Source organism: Nanorana parkeri, unplaced genomic scaffold, assembly GCF_000935625.1.
Source record: "Nanorana parkeri isolate BGI_ZX_2015 unplaced genomic scaffold, ASM93562v1 scaffold626, whole genome shotgun sequence".
NCBI lineage: Eukaryota > Metazoa > Chordata > Amphibia > Anura > Dicroglossidae > Nanorana > Nanorana parkeri.
In genome coordinates this window covers 311,540-335,128 of record NW_017306894.1, presented here as the reverse complement: position 1 = coordinate 335,128, position 23,589 = coordinate 311,540, and the positions used below count along the sequence as shown (strand labels likewise).

Sequence of the window (23,589 nt, the reverse complement as noted above, 5' to 3'; positions counted from 1 at the left end):
GTTGCCCGGAGATGCTTTAGGTAATGATGTAAATTTAGGTGCTTGTTTGGCGCACACTGCGGTCTCTAACAAATTTTACATTTTTTTTTTCTGTACTTTTTGTGTTGGTTGATATAACACTTTGACATAAGCTGCAATTCCCTTTAAGCTAGGAACAAACCTCCCCCCTGTGGACTATGCAGAAGGCGTATTATCCTAGGCACTATAATACATGGGATTGTTAATGATTTAATTGCAGGCGTGCACAGACTCGACTTTCACGTGTGTTTTTTTTTTTATTTTTGCAAAAATGAGATCATAATATGCGCCCTCACATGGGAATGGGTTTTTTTTGTTTTTGTTTTTTCTTTTTCTAACATCGTTTTGTTTGCCTTCTATTTCTTCTCTGTGAATTTTATATTCTTCGCGCCAACAAATACAAGTCTAATCATAGTTGCCATTTATTAAACATAATCCAAAATGCAAATATTAGGCCTCATTCACACACAACGCAAGCAAAATTGTATATTGCGTATATATGAGTCTATACGCGTGCACTATATGCAATCCCAGAATGCATCACTCGTAATGGAATTTTTAATGTGCTGTACGCGTGTATATGCGCGTAACTACGCTGCCATGACGCATCTCTGTTCCATTCTGTTTTTGCGCATATATGCGCTACTCAAATATACGGCTCCATACGCGGCTGTGTGTATGGAGCCATTTATTTGCATATGCTACAATACGCGCGGCAGTTTTAATGAGGCCTAATTCCATGATTTCAAAAAAAATTCTTTTTTTTTTTTTTTTCTTCCCTCAAGATTTAAAGAAGACGCTGGCGGTTCTTCTGGATAATATTTTGCAGAGGATTGGCAAATTGGAATCAAAGGTTGATACATTGGTCCTAAATGGCACGGGATTGAACTCCACCAATAGTACGACGACTGCCATTCCCAGTGTTGGCACTGGGGATAAAATAAATGTCGCAGGTATGTTGTGTTTCTTTTTTTTTTAAAGCAGATTTAATGCTATTAATGATTAGAGATGATCCTGGACTTTGTGCAAACCCAAGTGAAAGAAATTCCCAAATTTTGGGTTGACGTCAGAACAGGAATAGATGAGAAATCTTCCAGTGGGGACACTATTTCCGGTGACCCTGCTGACCACGAGGGATTTCCTGTTTGCCCAAGACTGTCCTTCAATCCCCCACCCCCCTCCTGGCCCAATCAGTGATGGCATTTGTGGTGAGGGCTTCCTCCAGCCATTTGTAACGTATAACTGAGGGGCAGGTAATGCTCCTCTCCGCAACTGATTGCACCGGGAGAAGGGGGTGGCGGTCATAGCTTTGCGCAAGCTTTGGCGATCTGGGTTCACACCAAGCCCAGGCTCGTTACTACTAAAGGTGTACAATTCCAATCATCTGTAGTTCAACCTTTAAGCTGACCATACACCTAATAGATTTATCTGCAGGTTTTCTATGGTCAGATGGAAAAAGTGCAACAGATTCCTCATCTACACTAAACTGTGTGGATGGCGGTATCTCCTGCTGGGCCAAGCTTCAGTATCTTGTAAGTCGGACCCACTGGCTCTCAAAATACTTGAACAATCTGGATGCAGGCATTGTTCGGGTATTGTGACAGCCAGCGGGGCCGACTAACAAGACACTAAAGCTTGGCCCAGTGGGAGATTCCTCCATCCACACAATTTAGCGTAAACGGAGGAATCTGTTGCACTTTTTCCATCTGACCACAGAAAATCTGCAGATAATCTATAGGTGTATGGCAAGCTTAAGGTTAGTCCATTTTATGGCTAAAGGTTCATGGGTTGTGTGGCCATCACCCCTAATAATATTTCAGATTTTCCGATCCAAAACCATCCATATGAGTGATCAATGAGCTTGCTTTAAAGCTCATTTACTGCTTATGAAGCATATATAAATATTTAATGTCTGTTGCCTGGCCGCAGGCGCACTTTTTAAGTGTTTTTGAAGTCATTCTTCAAAACTGCAAAGTCATAATACAAAATGTCCCATGTAGCTGTGGCTGCGTTTTCACATAAGCATCCCTGTAAACATAAGAAATGCCGTTCCATTGGTCAGTTAGTGAAACTAAACTCAGGAATTTTAAAAATACATTCAAGTACCTTTTTAACTATTACGATGGGGAGAGGTAGAGAGAGATCGCTCTATCTCGTTTGTAGATCCTCCAATCATCTCTGAATTGGTGCTGACACTGTCCTTCCTTCTGGACGGGGGCTACTTTTTGTTCCCCATGGTCCCTGTGTGTTGTAAAGTAGTCACCGCTCCAAGCTCACTCCTGTGATGGACTACAATCTCAATGCCAATTGGTAAACTTAACATGAGATTGTAGTCCATCACAGGAGTGAGCTTGGAGCAGTGGCTACATTACCAGGAGGCCTGGGAAAGTTTCCGAATTTGTGTAGGAAGAAATTGAACTTGCTTTACGTTAAGCATTGCTACAATGTCCCACCTGGCAATCTCCCCTGACAATGTGGCTTGTTACATTGGCAATGGGCAATTTTATATAGAACATGTCACAGATGGGTACATTTTATGAACTGTACTAGTACTTGACCTTTGAAGTTGTCACAGCTATTAACATGCATCGGTGAGTTCCCTTAGTCTGTGCATTGTGACGTTTTATCACTGTGTTCTGCTCCATAAAAAATCCTGATTGCTATGCTGCCAAATTTTACAGGTCATTACTGATCTGCTGATAGAGTAACTTCCGTATTTTACATGGGAGCCTGGTTTGCTATGTGCATTTTATGGATTTTGACCTATTTTTAAAAATGTTTTATTCAGTATTGTATTTTGTTCTGTATTTTGCCATGTAATATACAGCCACATAAACTCACAATGCATTTTTATATGAACTTCCTCCATCGTCATAGAAAACTGGATATTGAAGTAATCTATATTTATTTTATATGCATACACTTGCATAGGAACATGTGAAGCATTGATGACCCCGATTAAAAAAAAAAGCTGTAGTGGCATTTGAGGCTTCCTTCATGGCGGTTAACCCCTCTGTGACCACAATATGTTCAAATGTAAACTGTCCCCTGATATGGGAAGTATGATTAACCTTGTAACAAAACTTGGAATGCAGAACTGTGTGTGTTCCTAGCATGCCCTCTGTCAAGAACAAATTTAGTCATGGAGTTATAGTTAACTGACGCATGCTAACGCTGCTTAACCTGACCTGGTTATTTAAGAGTCGGAAAGCTTGACTTGCAAAAGGGGTTAAGCCTGGGGGTAGGCAACATTGGCAATCCAGCTGTGGCTGAACTCAGGAGAGCATGCCTGTTGCTGTCAGTCTTGCAATGCCTCATGGGATTTGTAGTTTCACCACAGCTACAGTGCCGGAGGTTGCCCACCCCTGGGATTAGCCATGTTAAAATGACATACATTGCCCGAGTGTGCACTTAGGCTATGCTTGCAGACGGAACCTAAAGAATATTCAGGGCATGCTCTGTGTTTCACAGTCAACAGATGAAGTTTGATATTAAAATGTTTACACTTTTTTGCCAGAAAGTAATACATTTAGGATGAATAAGGATAAATTAATTAAGGATAAATTGCCAATTTCCTTGTAATCCCAGTAGCAGTCGTTGCCTATTTGGCAACTTCTGGGATATGTCCCTATCTTCTGCCTGCGCTAGCGTTATATGGAAGGATAAGAGGCAGGTGGGTGACTTGCTACTTCCACGGACAAGCTCTGCACTGCAAGTTATGAAAGCAAAAGTGTAGCTAAACAAAGAGTTGGCCGTGTAGATTTCTCACTTGTATACGTGCACACACATACAAAAGGGGCACAGGGATGAGAAACATTTTCATCACAGTGCAATGTTTGTAATACCGCTCAATTTTACCACCCAGGTAGAGTTGACGATGCCCCATGTTTCAGGCCTGAAATAGATACTTCAGTTCCAAAATCACTCTTTTGCTGCATCAACTTTTTTCAAGCATCAAATCTGTAGGTGGTAAAGGTGTAGAAAAGAAAATTCGTCATGGTTTCTTCCTACTTTTCCTTTTGATTGTTTCCAGTCCTAGGTTATACTTTAGTGAAGGAATGATGTGCCTAGATCATACAACATAGGCCCCAAATTTTCCACTCGCCCCCTCGCAATTTGCGAGTGAAAATTGCGTGGGGGCGAGTGGAAATGAAGCCATTGAGTCAGGCACTCAACTCCTGGAGGGACTCCTGGACCTCCTTGGGGCGGCTTCTCTCCTCCTCACCGACATGATTACAGTGCTCCCTCGTCCGTGTGCCCCCAGCTGTCAGGATGGCCGAGTGGGAAGGAGATCGGAGCCGCTGTCATCCTGTCAGTTTCAGGATGACAGCGGCTCTGTGCGAGGCAGAGCGGGGGGATCGATAAATATAATTTATTTACTGGTCCGCCGTGTGAGAAGGACAAACACTGGAGCCATCGTCTGATCTCTCCAGTGTTTGTAAATAACTGGGGACACATAGTACTATGTGTCCCCAGTTATGAATGAACAGGCTGTGATTTACATCACAGCCTGTTCATTTAAGATTTCGTCAATGGGGAGAAGCACTCAGTACAGAGGCTCCTCCCCATTCAGAAACTATTGATAGTAAATATTTTACTATCAGTGTCTGAATGAAGGGGAAGCCTCTGTACTGAGTGCTGAGGCTGCTGAAAAAGAAATTGAGTATTTGGTGTCAATTTATTTTCTATTTTAAAAGGGAAATGTCAGGGGTCTGTTTGGACCCCTAATATTTCCCCGAAGCCCCCCCAACAGTAAAAAAATAAAGAAAATAAATTATTTTAAAGGGAAAACTCCCCCCCCCACCAAACACACATATACATATTATTCATGTGCAGAGACTAAAACATTTCATATTAAATGAGTGTGTTATGGTCTGTGCGTTGTGCTGTGGCTGTATGTGTAATGCCCTGTGTGATGTGCTGTGAGCGCGTTGTGCCCTGTGTGTGTGTTTGTGTTTATGCAGGGCAACTGGTGGCGAGTAACTTTTGAAGGCCTGGCTAGTAGCTCAGGATCTGAAATTTTGAGCCCTGATACAACATATACCATAATAAAGTTCCCTTTATATTTTTCCATGCGATGTAAGTTGTATGATAAAAAGTAGGAGCGGAAATGTGCAGAAAGATCATGTATTAGATGATGGACAATAGGAGGTGTGAGGGGGATCTTTACACATTGTTGTATTTTTCTATAATCGGATTATTGCAGCTGCATTTTAATTTGATCATGTGAAGTAGCAATAAGATGAGCAGAGATCCAGCTCCAGGCTTTGGCTCTCGGCTCCATTTGGATTTCAGTGCCACTCCAGTTCTGCTCAAGCACCAGAGCTCCTCTTGAACAAAACATTGATCGCTAGTGCCAGGCCATGGAGTCAGACTCTTTCTGACGCTATGCTAAAGCATCATCTTGCCCAGCAGAAATGTTTTAGGTTGTATGGCATGAACTCAAAGTAAAGGTTTGATATGTTATAAGTAATATCTGGAGATGTTACAGGTACTTGGCACGACCCTAAAAAAAAAAACAATTTTTGTCTTGAATTCATCCTGAAAAATATCAATGCACTTCTGACATGCAAGTGTGCCTAGGCACCAACCCTGTTCTTTAGCCTAATAGCTGTATGCTGCCTCTGATACCAGATTTGGAGTGAGAATTTGTGATGTCCCTACTGCTTACTGTTCTCTTGAGGGCTTGCTGGAGAAGAAACTGTACCTGAGGACCTGCAAGGAAGCATCTCCCCACTAATGCTTCATTCATTCTTTTGGATCTGTTGATTTGCTCTCCAGATTTGGAGTGAGAATTGGTGATTCTCACTCCAGCAAGCCTACTGCTTACTGTTCTCCTGGGGGGCTTGCTGGAGAAGAAACTACCTGAGGACCTGCAAGGAAGGATCTCTGTACTCTGCTTTATTCTGTGGATCTGTATTTCGTCAACCTATGCTGCTACTTCTTCCTGATCATTACACATACCGGTCATCAGGGGGCAGCTCTGACATGAAGCACAGCCCTGCCTCTTTACCAAGATGGCCACTCTACACAGTGGTGTAATAAGGCAGAAGTCCTACACGGGGAAGCAATTAGCCGCAGGGAGCCTATTGTCCTGGTGAATGGTGATTTAGTTATTTGCCATTTACTTTGGGCACATTTTTGCATAGTGTAAAAAAAGAAAAACCGCAACAAAATTTGCATATGTGTGGTTTTTTTTTTGGGTGTGTGCCACGGTGCAGGTGGCTGAAAACCAAAAAGATCATAGTTCAGCGTTGATCTGATGTCCAGATGTCAGGATTTGGATAGGAATAAAGTACTTCCTTTTTTCCTTTTGTTTCTGGGGCTCAGTGATCCTGTACAGAAGATTCGTACATCAGTAAGATAAAAGACGTATTCCGGCAGGTACTTTTACACAGGAGAGCCGTGTTACAGGAGACCGCTGGAATTCCACCAAGGGTCGAAGGCTAGTGGAAATAATCTCCTTCGCAGAGCTCTCTATCTAACCAGTTCATCTTACCGGCATTCATGGGCGCTTGGCACGGGTTAAGCTCCTGGATTGTGTGACCACTGTTTGGTTTGTTGAGAACAAATGGCCTGTTGCAAAGACTTCAAATGCACAGAGATAATCTTTTGTCAATGTGCTTATTATAAGAACTAATTTTTGTGTGTTGTGAGAAAAGAAGACGCGCTCGGGGAATAATAGTGCGAAGATCCAGGTGGGTGTGCAGAGAAATGCCCCATATCTGAACCTTTCCTGAAGATATAAAAGTGATTATCCTAAAGCCAAATTGTGCAGTGCTTCCCAAAATAAAAATCTTTGACTGCAGTATTACCCTCCTCTTTGCTGCTTGACTTTCTGGTTAAATGACACCCATTATTTATCACAGATATTTGTATAGTGCTCTCAAGTTATGCAGCACTTTAAATTCACATCTGTCTACTAGGGCAAATTTAGGCATGACCCAGTTAACCTATGGGCATGTGGTTGGGAAACTGGGGTAGCTAGGGAAGAACATGCAGATTGTGTCCTGGTAGGGAGTCAAACTCGAGGACCTTAGTGCTACCCCCTTTCGTCCAAACCCCTTCCTTTGAGCCCAGAATATCATGGGCCCACCCCCATGGGGGTGCATTACATTATCCTGGGCTCACAGTACTAACTATGGAAAACTCACATCAATATGTGAGCACTGTTCCATGCAAGAGTAAGGCCCCTTTCACTCGGGCTGAGCAGGAGGAGATCTATGCAAGTATCCCCCCTGATCGGAGCGGCACAGATCAGATGTCATAGTTTGACATCTGTGTCCATCCAGTTTTTTTTCTCTCAAACTGAAATGACCGGACCCCTTATCGACCAGTGGGGAATCTGATGTAAACGGACAGGAAATTACCCCCAATTAGACACAATCAGGTCCATGAAAACAGAACACTGTTCCGTTTGGTTTTCTGGAGCTGGCTGAAGTCGGTGGTAACCAGGTAGAAATGGGACTACGGTCCATGTAGATCTGACTGCCCATAGACTAGCATTGGGCACCTGGGTCGGCCTGAAACTGACAGGCAGACCCGATCAGACCACCCTTGTGAAAGGGACCTCGGGATCCATCCCTAACCGGAGAAGTACCCAGGAAGGCACGTGACACATGCTTTCATTTTAGAAGAGATGAGGCCTGCTTGCTTTATAAACCTAAAACAGTCCTTCCGTCAAGCTTGAGAAATAAAACTGAGCATATGAAGATTGTAAGCCCTAAGGGACAGGGCCTTCCTTACCATCTTGTCTTGACTTGTATTGTGATTGTAATATCCTCCTTTTTGTAAAGCGCTGCGCAAACTGTTGGCTCTATATAAATTCTGTATAATAATATGAAAAGAATCGGAATCTGATCTTACCTCCACAGGTGGACAAATGAATATGGAATTTATGAGACCAGCAGCAATTTTTTTTTTTTTTCCAGACCACTCCATTGACAACTAGAGAACCTCGAAAGCTGGGCAGCAGCTATCTTTTATTAAGGAGCATTGGTGACCTGGCTCCTGGGATTGTCTACTGTCTACAACTCTGTTTATCCGGAGATGTAGACAGGTGAAGTTCTATGCACATCTAAATTCTGGGTTTCTGCATTTCTTCCATATCTGTGCAATAATCCAGAGTCTTAAGATTGAAGTAAGAATGCACATGCCTCTTGTATTTGGACAATATCCGTTTAGAACAAATTACATTTTTCTAAAGAAAATGGAGCGTTTCTTTATGGCTCCTTTCACACGGGGGAGATCAGGATGGGATCCGTGCCTGTAACCTCTTCTGCTTGGAGCAGTACGCATTGGAAAGCACTAAATCTGCTGGACCCCACAACGGTCTATGGGAAATCTGATGTACAGACATGTGTCCATTTACATCTGATTATGCCAGATCAGGGGCAATCTGATCTGACTAAACGGAACTCTGTTCCATTTTTTTTTTTTTCCAGACCTGGCCGAAATGGGGGGTAACTGGGTGTAAACGGACTCCCGCCTCTTTAGACTTTGCTGCCCATAGACCAGCATTAAGCATCTGATCGGGTCCACTTGGAAAAAAAAACGGACCGAATCAGACCGCTCTTGTGAAAGGGGCCTAAAGGAATTTGGGAAACTCGCATTTGAGGAGCATTTTTGTGTCCTGTGAGTACTTTGATTGTGGAAGATGAAAGTCCTGGTGTTGGTGACTGTTATGTCCTGCTTGATAGAAGCCTGTGTTGGTGCTGGTGATTTCTCTATAGATTTTCTGACAGTATGAAGGATTTTCATTGCCCCCCCTAAGTAAAAGCCAGCATGCAACTCTTTCAAACATTTTTTGTTGTCGTTGCAGGAAACTCATATCCCTGCTTTTTGATTTAGACCTGACCTGCCTTCCGAATTCCTGATTTTTTGTTTGCTCACCCATGCTGTGAGCCCAACGCCTCCATCTGGTCTATCAAGCTAATTTATTTCATTAACGCTCCTTGCTTCTGAAATACTTCACAGTGTATTTCTATTCAGGGTTGCATCTATATATAAAAGTGTAAAACTGTGATTAATGACACATCATTCACTGCCACGTGTTCCTGCATATTTGATAGAGGCAGATGCTTGACTCGAAATAGTGCAGCGGGTTTGCAGGTATCCGTTGTATAATGCACACATTGTTTTATTACATCAGGACAACATGGTCTTTTTTTTTTTCCTCTCGTTACTGTGCTGCAGGGGTAGGCAGTCTCTGGTCCTCCAGCTGTGGTGCAACTACAAATCCCATTGGGCATTGAAAGACTGACAACCATAGACATGGCTCCCAGAGGCAACGGCATGACTGGACCACAGCTGGAAGGCTAGAGTTTGCCTAAACCTGCTGTACAGGATTGCCGCTAACAGTCAGTCTTTGCTCTTCCAGGGGTGAGAAGTTTTTCAAATTTTTTTTTTTTTTTTTCTCATAGGTGTCACAAAGTCCTCTTTCTTGCCCCTGTGAGGTTCATTCTATGCGTTCCTACACTGTTTTTGGGCAAGTTCTTCTTAGCATCAGTCCATCAGTAAATAGAGGACGTCTGTTCTTACTCTAAAACCTCTCACCTTTCACGCTAGAGGAAAACTTACTGAATAGACAGATAGTGTCCCTGCCTAGCAAAACATTTAGCTGGCATTTTATTTTAATTTTTTAGCTCTAAATTGGCCACAGTTTGTTGGCAGACACTAAATACTTTTTTCCCCCCCCCCCCCTCTTAAAGAACTTTTCTAAATATGAAGAAAACGGCTAAATTGACGGTCATTTTCCATTTAACTCAAGTTGTTTTTATGTGAGAGCAGAATTTGGCAGGCTTGTGGCACATTCTCGTGAGTTGGGCTTTGTGCCACGTTCTCGTGAGTTGGGCCTTGTGTTGGGTTGCTCGCTTGCTGGTGGTCGAGGCTTACTGCTAGGTGGGCCTTCTAACGCACAGGGCTCCTGAAGCGTGACTGCTGAAAGGGACAAGAAATCTCCAGGTAACGTATGTAAAAAGTTTAAAAGCTGTTTACCCGTGTCTGTCATGCCATAACGGACCAGGAGAATGGCAGGAAAGACGCCTCTGTTGGTAATGAAAATATTTTTAATGTGATCTAGGACAAGGACATTAAATATTGGCCTGCCTGAAATATCTTCACTATAGATATCCTGAGCAAGACCTCCTTCAACACTATAGAGAATAAGGTGAACCCAATCTTATGGGGCAAAGCAACTGGTTCACTTTAACTTGGCTCTGCCTTGCCCTTCGGTTTAGCCTTCAGGAAAGTTCTGTAAATTACCAGCTGCTGGAATTATAGCTTGAACAGGAAAATGAAGAGGGCAGGAGCGCAACAGTCTGCTGCCAGGTGTGTGGATGGGGAGTGATGAGTAAATGAGGATGTGTATATATGGGGTGGTGAAAGGGGATGTTGAGCACTTACATGGTATGGGTGGTGTGGTAGTGCATCAGTCTCACCTGAACTTGGAATTATAGCTTACAAAGGCCTATGGACTTTCTATGTGACTGTTCTGATTGGCCTGTCACATGGAGGTCATCACATTTTCCACCATGCCTGAAAGTACGGGGTATTTCCTCCAGCTCCTGGTGCTGAACAGTAAAGAAAGAAAGATTGGGGTATGAAGGAGAGTTGTGTTTTTTGTTTTTTCTTCCTAAATACATGTCATCAACGTCATCGGGGTTTGTTTATATTTTAAAAACCTTTTTGCTTCTACCGTGTTTCCCCAAAAATAAGACTGTCTTATATTTTTTGGGGCAAAAATAACACACTAGGTCTTTTTTTCGGGGTAGGTCTTTATTTTTTTATGCACAACAATCCACCCATATTCATGTACAAAAATATGGTGATCGGGGCAATCAGGGGTGCCGTACCTTTCCAAAAGCAATTTGATAACCAATCGCTGGCCAGAATGAGTGAAGCGCGCTTTCACTATCGATTCCTCACAGGCGGAGTGCATTTGGTATCACTCCGCCTGTGACAGGAGCCGGCGCTATAGAGGAGGCAGCTCTTCAAGTTCCCTCTTATGCCACCACCGGCCCTCGGAATGGTCATAACTAGGTCTTATTTCATTAAGATGCTCAGATAAAGAAAATTGAGAGATATTTTATGGGGGGGGGAGGGAATTATTTTGTATCCTAGTGTCTAAAGAAACTAAACGTCTTGTAGTTAGGATTTAAATTTCTTGAACGAAGGCCTGGATATAGACATTTTAAATATTAAATATGTATTAGCCAGCAATAAATCGGCTATAAAAGTCCTCACTGACCTTTTTTGTAGCTGCAGACACTATGCAGAAATTCAGCCACAAATTTGACATTTCAAGTCCTTGATAGTTGAGCAGCTTTCAATATTTTAGATTTCTGTAAAACAGTGATATGTTTAAATACATGGAATTATTAGAATGTCTTTGGCTAATCTGTTTCTTACCTCAGCACCTGCCTGATCATAAATCATGCTTAAAAGATTGAGGATCCTAGCACAAGGTTTTAATATAGACTTTGTTTTTTTGCTAGGAAAGGTTGAGCACCTCCGCTCAGGTTTTTATTTCAGTATGTGTTCTTGCCAACTGGGGACACAGAGCACGGCAGGCCAAACCTGATGATTATAACCCAGGGGTGGGCAAATCAATGGGGAGTTCAGGGTCCAGTCTGTCCAATCCAGAAGCCAGCAGAATCTTTTTTTTTTTTTTTTAAACAGCCAGCTCCATTGACAACCAGAGAGAATCTCTGACATTAGGAGCCAGTTTGTAATTTTTAAGGAGCATTGGCTACCCAATTCTCTGGATTTGTCCAGCCCTTCCCTAACCTTTTATTAGCAGATAGATAGATATTCCTCCTCATCCCCTGGTCTTCTTCTTTGGCGATTAGGTGGTCCTGATTGCACACATTCCTTGCATAATTACATGTGCAACCTTTTTTGCAGCATTGTGCTGTGAGGCCAGGGAGGTGAAGTGATGCACCCACGGGTGGTGAGTCCTTCCTCAGCTTATACCCAACAGGTCTGTTGTGAATCCTGTTATCTGGTAAAGAGGGTTTGGGGACATATAAGGGAATCCATTGGAGTCTGTAATTCTCGGGAGATAAATCTTATTAATGCATTCAACTACCTTAATAACAAAAATGTGTCTTGTGTATCACTCGGCTGTAGATCCTCAAATCATCTATGCATTGGTGCTAACACTGCTTTTGTTCCTCATGGTCCCTATGTGTGTTGTAAAGTAGTCACCGCTCCAAGCTCACTCCCATTATGGACTACAATCTCACTATAAATTAGTAAACTAAACATGAGATTGTAGTCCATAATGGGAGTGAGCTTGGAGCGGTGACTACTTTACAACACACATAGGGACCATGAGGAACAAAAGCAGTGTTAGCACCAATGCATAGATGATTTGAGGATCTACAGCCGAGTGATACACAAATAAGATACATTTTTGTTATTCGTGTACTTGATTGCATTTTTAAGATTTATCTCCTGAGTTTAGTGTCACTTTAAGAACCTCTGGGTTAGACTGTTGAGCTAGTGCAATTTTACCTGAAAGCCCGGAGGAGGTATCTATTGCAGCCAAAGGTTCTTTTGTTCTTTTTTTTTATTATTTTAAAAGCAAGCATTGAACTGAGAACTTGTTGACTTTCTTGAGGATGAATAGATGGCACTTCTGGCATATTTTTTAGCAAACATAAGTTTAAAGGTTTGTGTATATAAATCTACCTGGCATACTTTTACTATTTGCCTGCCTTTTTATGGCTTAATATTGCTCATTGTTTTTTGAGCTGAAGGTAAATTTTGCGGTGCGGATATGGAGGCTCGCGCATATGAATGCTTCTTGTAACCTGCTGTTACTCTTCTTGGATGATGTGGTTAGTTCTTCATTTTCATGAATACAGAATTAATGAATGGAATTTATCAAAACTGGAGCAGACAAAATCTGGAGCAGCTGTGCACGGCAACCGATCAGCTTCTCGTCTCATTTTCAAATCTTAACTGAACAAACTGAAGAGAAAAGCTTATTGGTTGCCATGCACAGCTGCTCCAGATTTTGTCTGCTCCAGTCTTGATAAATTCCCCTCTATCTTTATTGGGGAAGTAATAAATATCAGTCTAATCTTTCTTGGGAATAGTTTGAAGAATGGGGAATACTACTACCTTGCATTTGTGAACTGATCTCTCCACACAGGGGTCATTAGTTGGGGGCATATAGAGGGCAGAAGGTGATCCAGTAGGGTAGAGAGACTGATGTCCTCAATGGCCTTTCTGTCAAATTCAAGACTAAACCATTGCGAATGCCGACATCACATGGCAGCACGGTCAAAACAGTTTGCTTTTTAAATTATCTTGGAGAGCCCGAGTGACGAAACCCGGATCTATAATAGTTTTCTAATCTACAAATCTATGAGGTACAGTAACAACAACATCTCAAAATGTACACAATATGTACCTACAAGAGGCATGTGAAAGTTTGATCGAAAATTGTAATTAGAAATATGTGCTCACTGGAAATCCACTATACTTTTTCCTGTAGAAGGGAAAATGTAATACTCTATAATAATCAGTAACTGAATGTGTTTTCTAAGAAGCTTTCGATAATCCTTGAAGTACCCATCAGTAAATCCCTGGAAAATGTCAAGGGCAGAACGTGAGACCCTAGGAATAAGACTGCTGGTTGTTTTCAGATAAGGACTCCGGAGACTGATTAGCTAAAGGGGAAAAAAGTAGCTGTTACAAAATGCAACAGGTTTAAGCTAACCAAACACTGCTGGAATTTTGGCCAAGTCCTGCTCCAGCAGTGTGGCCCCATCCAGCACCCCTCTGTGCAACCAAAGTCTATTAGTCAATTGACTTTTGTCAAGATCTGGTCTGATAGCATTGAATCAAATGCAATCAGCGTTCGGGTATTCTGAAAGTGGCACATTTACTGATGTCAGAATACAATAGCTCAGCGGGTAGGGAGAGGGTTCCCCTATCCACACTGTGTAGCATAGATTGGCTGAATGAGAAAAACGACTGATGTATGACCAGCTATGCTAAAATGTACCTGGCTGCAGCACTTCCACCAACCGTTCCACATTCACTTTGTTGAAGTATCAGTCCCTGGGTCTTGTATATCGTGGTGACATTGAGTGGGTAAAACGCGAGTCTGGTCACCAGTGCCTCCTCATTCCTTAACAAAATAATCAGTTGCACAGGTTATGTGGTGGTCTGATTTATTCACTGTCTTCACAGGCAAAGATGGCTGCTACTTGGTCCAGCAGACTTCATCCAGATACTCCCTTTGCGGAACTCCACACTACCTCCCTCAACCATTGCTAGTCTAGCAGAGTCTAGGAAAAAAAGCTCTGTTGATGCTTCAAACGTGTATTATGCCCTGGTACTATTGCTACCTCCCCACAGTATTCTAGTGTCACCAGGGCAGGAAGTGCGGCAAAAATTACCCCAGTACGCACAAACCTCTCTTTTAATGTCCCTCTTAACTAAAACAAAAAGTTAGGCTTTTCTTGAGTTGTTCATGCATTTATTTACCACTTTTTTTTTTGCCATGTATAAACATTTTTGGATGTTAACTTTTTTGAGATTGTATTTTATAATTTTGCATCTTTTTATTTTCATGTTTCTGAATATTTTTCTAAGGATGTTTGTTTTTTTTCTTCCCAAGATCTCCTTAATGGGGCCCAGGAAACGTGTGAACTGCCTCCCATGGATGGCTATCCTCACTGCGAGGGTAAAGTAAAGGTAGGCACAACCTGTACCTTCAAAGTGTGCACCAATCTCATGTATTATAGATAATGAGATGAAGTGGTTTAGTTGGTATTAAAACATTGTTTATAATGTTGATTTGCACTCACGTAGTCACTGATTTTAATTAATTTCTCTTCTCTCACTGCAGTGGATGAAGGACATGTGGCGATCTGATGTCTGTTACTCCAATTACGGGGTCGATGGCTCCACCTGTTCTTATTTTATTTACCTCAGTGAGGTGAGTGGTAGTAGATTACTTTATGTCTGATCATATGAGATTATGTTTTTTTAAAACGCAGCTAAAATTCATACGTTGAAAGTATTTAATCTGCTAAAGTATTTGTACTTCTACTCAACAAATCTTGTGATCCAGGAATCTCTGCCATAAAACAGAAGTGTGCATTCACACTAAAATGCTCAGGTTAGGCATGCAGGCTAGCGTTGTTGGGTGGTGAAAAAAAAATGGACAGAGACCACTTTTGGTGTGAATGAACCTTAACATGGTCCATGACATCCCTTGCAGTTAAGCAGTGTAGTTGGTCAGGGACCCAGTGAAGGAAATCGCAGAAAGATGGTCATAGATCATCATTGTCCTCCTGCCAGCAGGGTCCCTAGTGTTAGCACTGTGCAGTACACAAACTGATCTGATTGACTCATAGTGCTAGCACCCCCTTTCCCCACCGCAGAGTTTGATGGGTTTGGGACAATTTACTCGAGTGCAAAATGTTTTATGCTTTACTGGAGTGTCTTAGTCCCCTTTCACATGGGCTGATCAGGAGAGGATCCTTGCACGGATCCCCTCATCAGAACAGTGATGGAATGTCACTACTGAAATGATCGGACCCCATGTTGGTCTTTTGGGGAAACGGACGCATGTCCATTAACATCATATTAACCACGACCAGGTCAGTCAAAACAGAACACTGTTCCGTTTGTTTTTCCGCATGTGGATAGAGTCGGGGTAACCGGTTGTAAACAGACGGCCATCCGTTTAGACCCGGCTGCTTATAGACTAGCAATGGGCATCCGATGTGATCTACCTGAATAAAAATCAAGAGGCAGTCAATTGGACCGCCAGTGTGAAAGGAGACTAAGAATGTTATCCCATGTAGTCCAAATCATTCATGGCACTCATTCAACTAGCCAAAATGTTTTTTGGTTCTTTTTGGGTTTTTTGTGGGCCATGTGCAGAACTTTGGGCAGGGGTCCATGTTGGACATTATTCTTTTCACTTCCTGTCCTAGTGTGTGATGTGAAGGGAGGCCAATTCTCCTCGGTTGTGGTGGAGACAGCTTCTTAAACCTGACAAAGGTTCTAGGCTTTTCTTGCTGTATCTAAACTTCAAAAAAGAAAAAAATATTTAAAAGAAGTTGGCTGACGTTGGGCTTTGAGCATGCAATTACAAATTACAAATCTTAATACACCAGTATAAGGATCTTTTATTTCCATTAGAAACGGATGGTTATCTTTCAACAATTAGTTTTTTTCTGTAGGGTGCTTTCAGAATGACTGGGCACCCTTGCCTCCTTTAGATTCAGCCAGCAATGTGTTTGTGGGATTTCCCTTGAGGTTGGGCACCGTGCTTTTCCTAAGGAACAATGAGGGCATGCTGAAACTTGCGGCATCTTCGTTTTCAGGCTTCACGTTTAATTTATCCAGTTCAGGTTAAGTCTGCTCTTCCTTCCTGTGGGAGGAAGACAAAAATGACTTTCCTCGTAAATGAAAGTGACTCGGTCTTTGACAAATTTCCAAGACCTATTACGTTCAAACAGCTTTCACGTCAGGCTCATGAGCACCTGCAGGGAACATGCTGCAGACTTCACCTCCAAAACTGCCTGTGATGAGCAAACGTTTATCATGTACAGCACACCCCTAAAGCCTCAGCCCCCGGGCTTAGTGAACGGATGAACAGCATTGGTATAAATATCCGTTACAAAATGGTTGCTGATGCTTTTATATAGCATTCCAATGACCCGTATAATAATTTGGTACTTATTTGAATGAAGTGCGGAGGACAGTGGTAGGGTGCAGGAAGTGATACCAACTAGTTATCTTTCGGAGTTCTCTCCCGTTTAAGATGTGGTCTGATTAGTTCCTGTGGTTGCTGTGCTTGACGTTTATTTCCCATTTGCAGGTAAAGTTAAAAAAAAAACAAATTTTCCATTTCACACAGCATATGTAAAAATTATTTGTACAAAAATATATAATTTTAGTTTTTTGGGGAATAGCACTATGCATAGGAATCTATAGGCAACCTCTATTTTAGAATAGTTTGCAATGTGCAATTAGGGAGACTGAGGGATAGTAGGTGGCTTTTTTTTTTTTTTTGTGCTTAACATTGCAATGTTCCTCCCTAGCCTTGATCTTGTTAGGACAGACAGTGTACACATATAAATACCACTAAAACGCTGCGCTTAAAATACCATAAATTCCTCCCAATCAGTGAATTAATAAACCCTTTCTACTCTACACTTTGTTTTTGGAGAGGTGTATATATATATATATCTCCAAAAACATAAATACATGAGATAATATAAATATATCTATAGATATCCACTATCCAAATGTCCCAGTGTAGTCCAGTGTTCTATGATCAACAGTACACATTTACAACTGATAATGAAATGCTAGTGCAGTACAGATGGGGTCAATTATGATGAACATAACTGACCAGCCCCGTCAATACCATTTCATAGAAGGTGAAAGATGGGTAAGATTTTTAGGCGAGCAAAAAGGTAAGCGGTAATCTTTACATTATTTTGATTGTTTTTGGTATGTGAATAGGAGCACACAACTAATATTTAGAAGCGTGAACCCAATTTGACTGCAGAAATGAAAATCCACTTTAATATACTTGCTGGCCTAAGTGGCCAAATCTGGCCTATTACTGTTGGATCGGTTCCTTTATATTCTATAGGCCATTTCTGATTTTAGTATACATTCCCAGCCAAGTCATCTTTGTGGGCGGGGCTACATTTGGGGCAGGTCAATTGTTTTCCCTTAAGATGGGCCAGAACCAAGCCCACAGACTCGCGTACTTAATGCAAACTTGCATGTTTTATGTACAAGAACATTTATAGGACCAGAATGCATCTCTGTCCGTGGTCAGCTGTAACATAGGTGAGGTTGAATAAAGACAAGGGTCCATCTGGTTCAACGTGTGTATATTGGGCATACAACTATACCGATATCTATGCCGAGTATTTGGGAGAGTACTCGTACTCGCCCAAATGCTCCGATGCCTAGCCCAATACTTCCTGTATCAGGAAGCCGGGCAGCGAGTCATTACACGCTGCCTGGCTTCCTGATTGGCCGGGAAGCCGACTCCATGCTCCCTCGTCAGCATGGAGCCACCTTCCCGACCAATCAGGAAGCCGGGCAACGTGTAATGACTTGCTGCCTGGCTTTCTGATTGGCCGGGAGGTGACGAGGGAGCATAAAGCCGGCTCCCAGGTTAATCCGTAAGCCATTGTTACACGCTGCCCTGGTTCCTGATTGGCCAGAAAGCCTGCTCCATGCTTTCTCGTCGCCTAGTGACTAGAAGCACGGGGACGGCTTCCCTGCTAATCATGAAGCCAGGTGGCCAGTCATTACATGCCACCTGGCTTCCTTAATGGGACATCCGGTATCGGTATTCGGTATCGGCGAGTGCCGGGAAAAAAAACACCGGTACTCGATACGAAAAACCGGTATCGGTGCATCCTCAGTCTCTCTCCTGTCTGTCTGTCTGTCTGTCTGTCTGTCTTATATCCTTGTATATGAAGTGAAAGAAGAACTTGTGTAGACGTTTTGAAGACTGCAATAAGGTCACCTCTTAATAGCCTCTTTTCTAAGGGGAATACGTTTTAATATTTGAAGGCGGTCTTCATAACTCAGGCCTTCAATCCTAACCTGCCAAAAAATAACTACATTTCACTGCGGTTTCCACAGAATCCTCAGCTCTTTGCTCTTGCAGTTGGGTCACAGCCTTTTCAAGCCAATAGAATGGAGTATAGCTTTCCTGGTATTCTTTAAAGTGACCCTGTCTGGTCCCCTAGATCGGAAGAGTTTTTCATTCTGGGAAGCTTTGGAAGGTGTATGCTGTATCATGGATTAAAATAAAGTTTGTATTTAATTGGAGGAAGCATAGAGTGTGGCTCTTGGAGTGTGTGACGAGTGACGCCATTACTCCTCCCTTTCGGTCTATGTATCCTCCCTTCCTTTCCAGCACTGCAGTCTTTATCTTTTGGCCTAACTTCTGAGTTAGTGTTAGATGCCTGTGCCACCCCCATGCACTCTCTTGCTATTTTTCAACCCCTTCATAATGGAGACCTGTAGTGACATATGGGTCAGAGGAAGCAACAAAACAGGGAACACAGACATTTGGCACTCGCAGAAGATGCTGAAGGAAGCTGCAGTGCTCGAATTGGAGTGGGCAGATGAGACTATCGGACTCTAAGTGAATAGTTGCGCTTCCTCTTCAGGAATCTGACACATTATTTTCTGAGAATTTTGTCTTGTTTTTTTTGCTCACTCAAATAAAAAAAAATTCAGCACATATCTGCAAAAGATGCACATTCCCTCCCCCCCGCCCCCCCCCAGTTTTAGCCCTCTGTAAATGCTGCCAGAAATCCAGTGTGCTCTTTCTTATTTCTGCTGACAACTCTGCCTCTGCTGCACAGAGAATCCCAAGCAGTTTTGTCAGCTCTGCCAGTTCTCATGTTTGGATAGCAGAACACCTCCCCTTATCTTCTCCAAAGGAATAAGGGGAATTGCTCTCTAGTCCAGAATGAAGAACTCGGGCAGAGATAACATTGCTTCAGATTTTCAGTGTAGCAGAGGGACATTATCAGCTCAAGCAGGGAAGGTGACTGGATCTTTGGCAGGATCAGTGTAATTTTTTGTACTTGCAGCATTTTTAACAGGCACAACATGGGGAAAATTTAAAAAAAAATTCCATCAGTACACTTTTTAGGTTTTCTGCCTTAATCTTTTGTGAGAGCCATGCAATGTTGGAATAAAGGATTGATTTCAGCACTGGGGCTCATGTGATTATAATGTCTATTTTTGTAGTTTGTCTTATCTGCAGAACGAAGTGTGTAAGGATCTGGAATATGGTGTGCGTTGTCCCAGAGAAGGACTGCTGAAGTTTCACTTTAACGCCATACTTCCATGTTTGATCCAGTTGTCTGCCATCATGCTTTCAGAAAAGGGCGTTGGCAATGTTGACAGCCTCTTGGCACAGCGTTCTCCATGCTGGCAGCGAACGGCGTGATGAGTGACACGGAGAGCTCTGTGTTCCCGTCACCTGGAGCATGAGAAGTTTCTGCTTTCAGTAGGGTGACAGGACCATGGAGACCTTGCAACTAAGTCACCACTAAAATAATTCCTTTTAATGCCGACAGGTTTAGCAGTTGAAGCCCCGATTTTGGCATCGCTCTTAATGGGGTGATAATTACATGGCCACGTGGAACTGGATGTGTGTAACCCATTGTGATATCGGTACAATTATTTAAAGTGTAAGATTGAACGTGAAACATGTCCCACCTTATTTTCCGAGCTGGAGCTGTACTATCCACTGTGACTAAAAGCACTTAAAGGAAAACTTCACCTTTTTTTGTTGAGCACAAATAAAAACAAACAAAAACATAATTGGCAAGTAAAATTTTATGCATCCCCTTCTAAAGGGATACAGACATTTGTAGCCTTGCTCATTAGATTATTGGGATTGCCCAGATTGTTATAATAAAGGCAGATCTTCCCATTCAGGAATCAGTCTAAAGGTGCCCATACTTCTCGATTCTCGTACGAGAATCGCGGGAAATCCTGCGATCGTACGAGAATCGAGCAGTGTGAACGAAGACGTGCGACCGTTTCTACTGTACGGTCGCACGTCTTTTGTCTAAGGAGCACGCTAGAAAACCAGCCGAAAATCGTACGATTTTCGGCTGGTTTGAACGGTGCTCGGGAGACAAGTGCCGAACGGGCCGGTGTACGCACGCGCACTGTTCAGCATTGTGGTCATCGGAAGCCCGCCCCTCAGGGTAAGTTAATTCTCTCACATTTAGTGAGAAAGTGGACTTGCTCTTTAAGAACACCTCTCCTACATCCCAAACAGGTAAGCATAAGGGGTTCCCAGTTTACCCACTAAAGAGAATGGGAAGGTCTGGTGTACTGTAGCATTGTCTGGATGGAAAACTAGAACTTTGAGAGCCAGTTTGGTGTTTCTGGTTCCATTTTCAGTGATGGCCAGGTCATGCCCAGACCTGAAATGCATCCCAATGTATTCCTATTGTATTTCTGGGCTCCTTTCACACTATTGCAGTCCGTTCTGGTGCGGGCAAAAAAAATGCTGCATGCATTATTTTTCTGTTCTGGAGCGCATGTAAATGCATCAAAAACACATGAAAAAGGCAAACACACTGGACTGCATATGAAAGCCCATTTTAAGCTAAACAAAAACAAAAACAAAGCTTGAATGTTTCAAAAAGATGTCTAAATGCAATGCGCAGCGTTCCAGATCTGGTCCAAAAAATGGTATGAACCTGGCCTTTATTTTTCTCCACAAATTACACTGACTTGTCCATACTGGAGCTAACATCTGCTCTGTAGCCAATGCCACTTGGTAATTGTATGGCTCATAATTGCAAAAGCCAGAAACCGACATGTAGTGACCTTCAGAAACAAATACATTTTTAGTAATGAATGGTGCATTGTTAGTTTTTAAATGTACCAATCCATAAAATGACACAACAATTGGCATCTGGATGATTGCCTAATCACTGGTTTGTTTTACAAAAGCAGTGCAATTTGTCAAGTAAAATTGTCATCACACATCAGGCACATACATGCCCATCTGTCTCCAGCTATTTGGAAGCCCAATCGACACTTAAATATGTGGACAACCCTACTAAGTTCAGGTGTTTCCAGTAAAGGGTACTGACAATGCTACAACAAAATACAAAGACGTTTTACACAATTCAACACTTCCAACCTTGTAAGTTTGGGAAAGACCATTTTCTGTTCCAGCATGTCTGTGACCCTGGGATTCACAGCCAGCTCCAGAAAGACAGTTGGACAAGTTTGGTGTGCAGGAACTTTATTTCCTGTGCAGAGTCTGGATCTCACCCTATTGAGCACCTTGGTGAATGCCATTGGAATTGAAATATCAATTGTAAGCCAGGTCTTCTCATCCAGCTTCTGCACCTGTGTTTTACAAATTGTTCTTTGGTTGAATGAACACAAATTCCTGCATTTACTCTCCAAAATCTTGTGGAAATCCTTTGCAGAAGGGTGGAAGCTATAACTGAAATGGAGGGAGCAAATTTCATAAAGCAGAACGAAAGCCATATATACTTGCCACCTTTTACAGCGGTGACTTCTGTAAGTGCTTTTGCCATAGTTGAAGTCTCCGCCTGGGTCGTCTTCTCCGCCTGGGTCGTCACCCCTTTTGTACATTTTTTTTTTAATTGATTTTGGCTGACATTTATCACAGCACCAAGGATTGCCCAGATTGTACACAAAGTTGTACAGTCTACAATCTTTTGATGACCTGTTATCAAGAAGGTAAGAAGCATTTAGAAAAGACAGAATCTCTTCTGCAATAAGTCTTCCGGATGGCAACGTTTTGCTTTCCAACTGAAGTTCTGCTTGAACGCCCATGGTTTTGTAATGGGATGTCCAACAAACTAATATATTGTACAGTAATTGTGATAGTGTCCACAAACCTTTGGCCATATATAGTATTTGTTTATAACAAAAGAAACTTCCAGCGCAGAAATTCAAGGCTATTGCTGGAAGCTCTGTATTCTGCTTAACCTTAAAAGAGAACTATGGGGTTAAGGCTTTTCCCCATAGTGCTCCTTACGGTAACGGGAGGACACAAACTAGCGCCCTCCCGTCACCCTAGGCTCAGTATACAGCGAGCTGTAGCTCGCGGTATACTGAGACGCCGCAGCTGAAACGGATCCCGACAATTGTGCCGGGATCCGCCCAGCTGCGTGACTGACAGCTGGCTCTGCCTATCTAGAGGCAGAGCCAGCTGTACCCTCCCTCGTCCGTTCCGCCAGTCAGCGTTGGCAGATCGGAGCGGGGAGGGGGGGAATCCAGCCGCTCCCCTGTCACGGCAGAGAGCCGTGAAACTATCGAGAGGTGAGCGAACGCCGGTATGTGTTCGCTCACCTCCCAATCTACTGAGCCGACCTGTGACAGTCTCATTGTCACAGGTTGGCTAGAACTCTTTTAAATGCTGAACTAAAGAACCATGTGTATTCTTGATATCCTTTGCATATTCTAGATCTGTGCAGTAATGCAGTGAAACTTTGCTTCTCCTGTATAAGACTGGTCACTGCTGCTCTCACCTTGTGCAGGGTGACTGGTCTTGTATGCACTCCCTTTTGTATTTTTCTGCAGGCAGTCTGTATGCTGGATCCCACTCACAACTTTGCTTTTTACACAGGCTGTGTACAGTACAGAAATGTTGTTGCCAATACTTTTTACAAGGTAATATCTGTTTGCAGAAGTATTTTATACACACAGAGGATCTATATCCTTTGACTGTTGCAAAATATATTTAAAATATGTTCAGCTTGGTGCATAGGAAGAATAGGCGCAGGGACAGTTTCAGGGAGAGTGGGATGAGGATTCTGGAAAATTCAGGCTGCAAAAAAAAGAATATTCCTTCCAAGAAAAATATGATTTTATTTTTATTTGGGCCGCTACAGAAAATGGCTGGCCTCTCATTGTCATTACTCTTTCTCAACTCATCAAACCATGTCTTTGTGGAAATGGCTTTGAACCCGGGCCATAATCATGCTGGCTTGGGCCTTCTCCAAACTGTTGCAACATGACTAGCATTCGAAAGTGTTAGATTCT

The 23,589-nt window shown here is 42.6% G+C and overlaps 1 protein-coding gene across 1 annotated transcript in view; it reads left to right on the top strand.

Moving 5' to 3' along the window:
• MGAT5 (mannosyl (alpha-1,6-)-glycoprotein beta-1,6-N-acetyl-glucosaminyltransferase) overlaps nucleotides 1-23,589 on the top strand; it is a 118,804-nt gene that overhangs the window by 43,836 nt on the left and 51,379 nt on the right. The window contains exons 3-5 of the mRNA XM_018563039.1: nucleotides 804-971; nucleotides 14,654-14,730; nucleotides 14,885-14,974. Coding sequence (XP_018418541.1) covers nucleotides 804-971; nucleotides 14,654-14,730; nucleotides 14,885-14,974 — 335 coding nt within the window. The remainder of the gene's footprint in view (nucleotides 1-803; nucleotides 972-14,653; nucleotides 14,731-14,884; nucleotides 14,975-23,589) is intronic.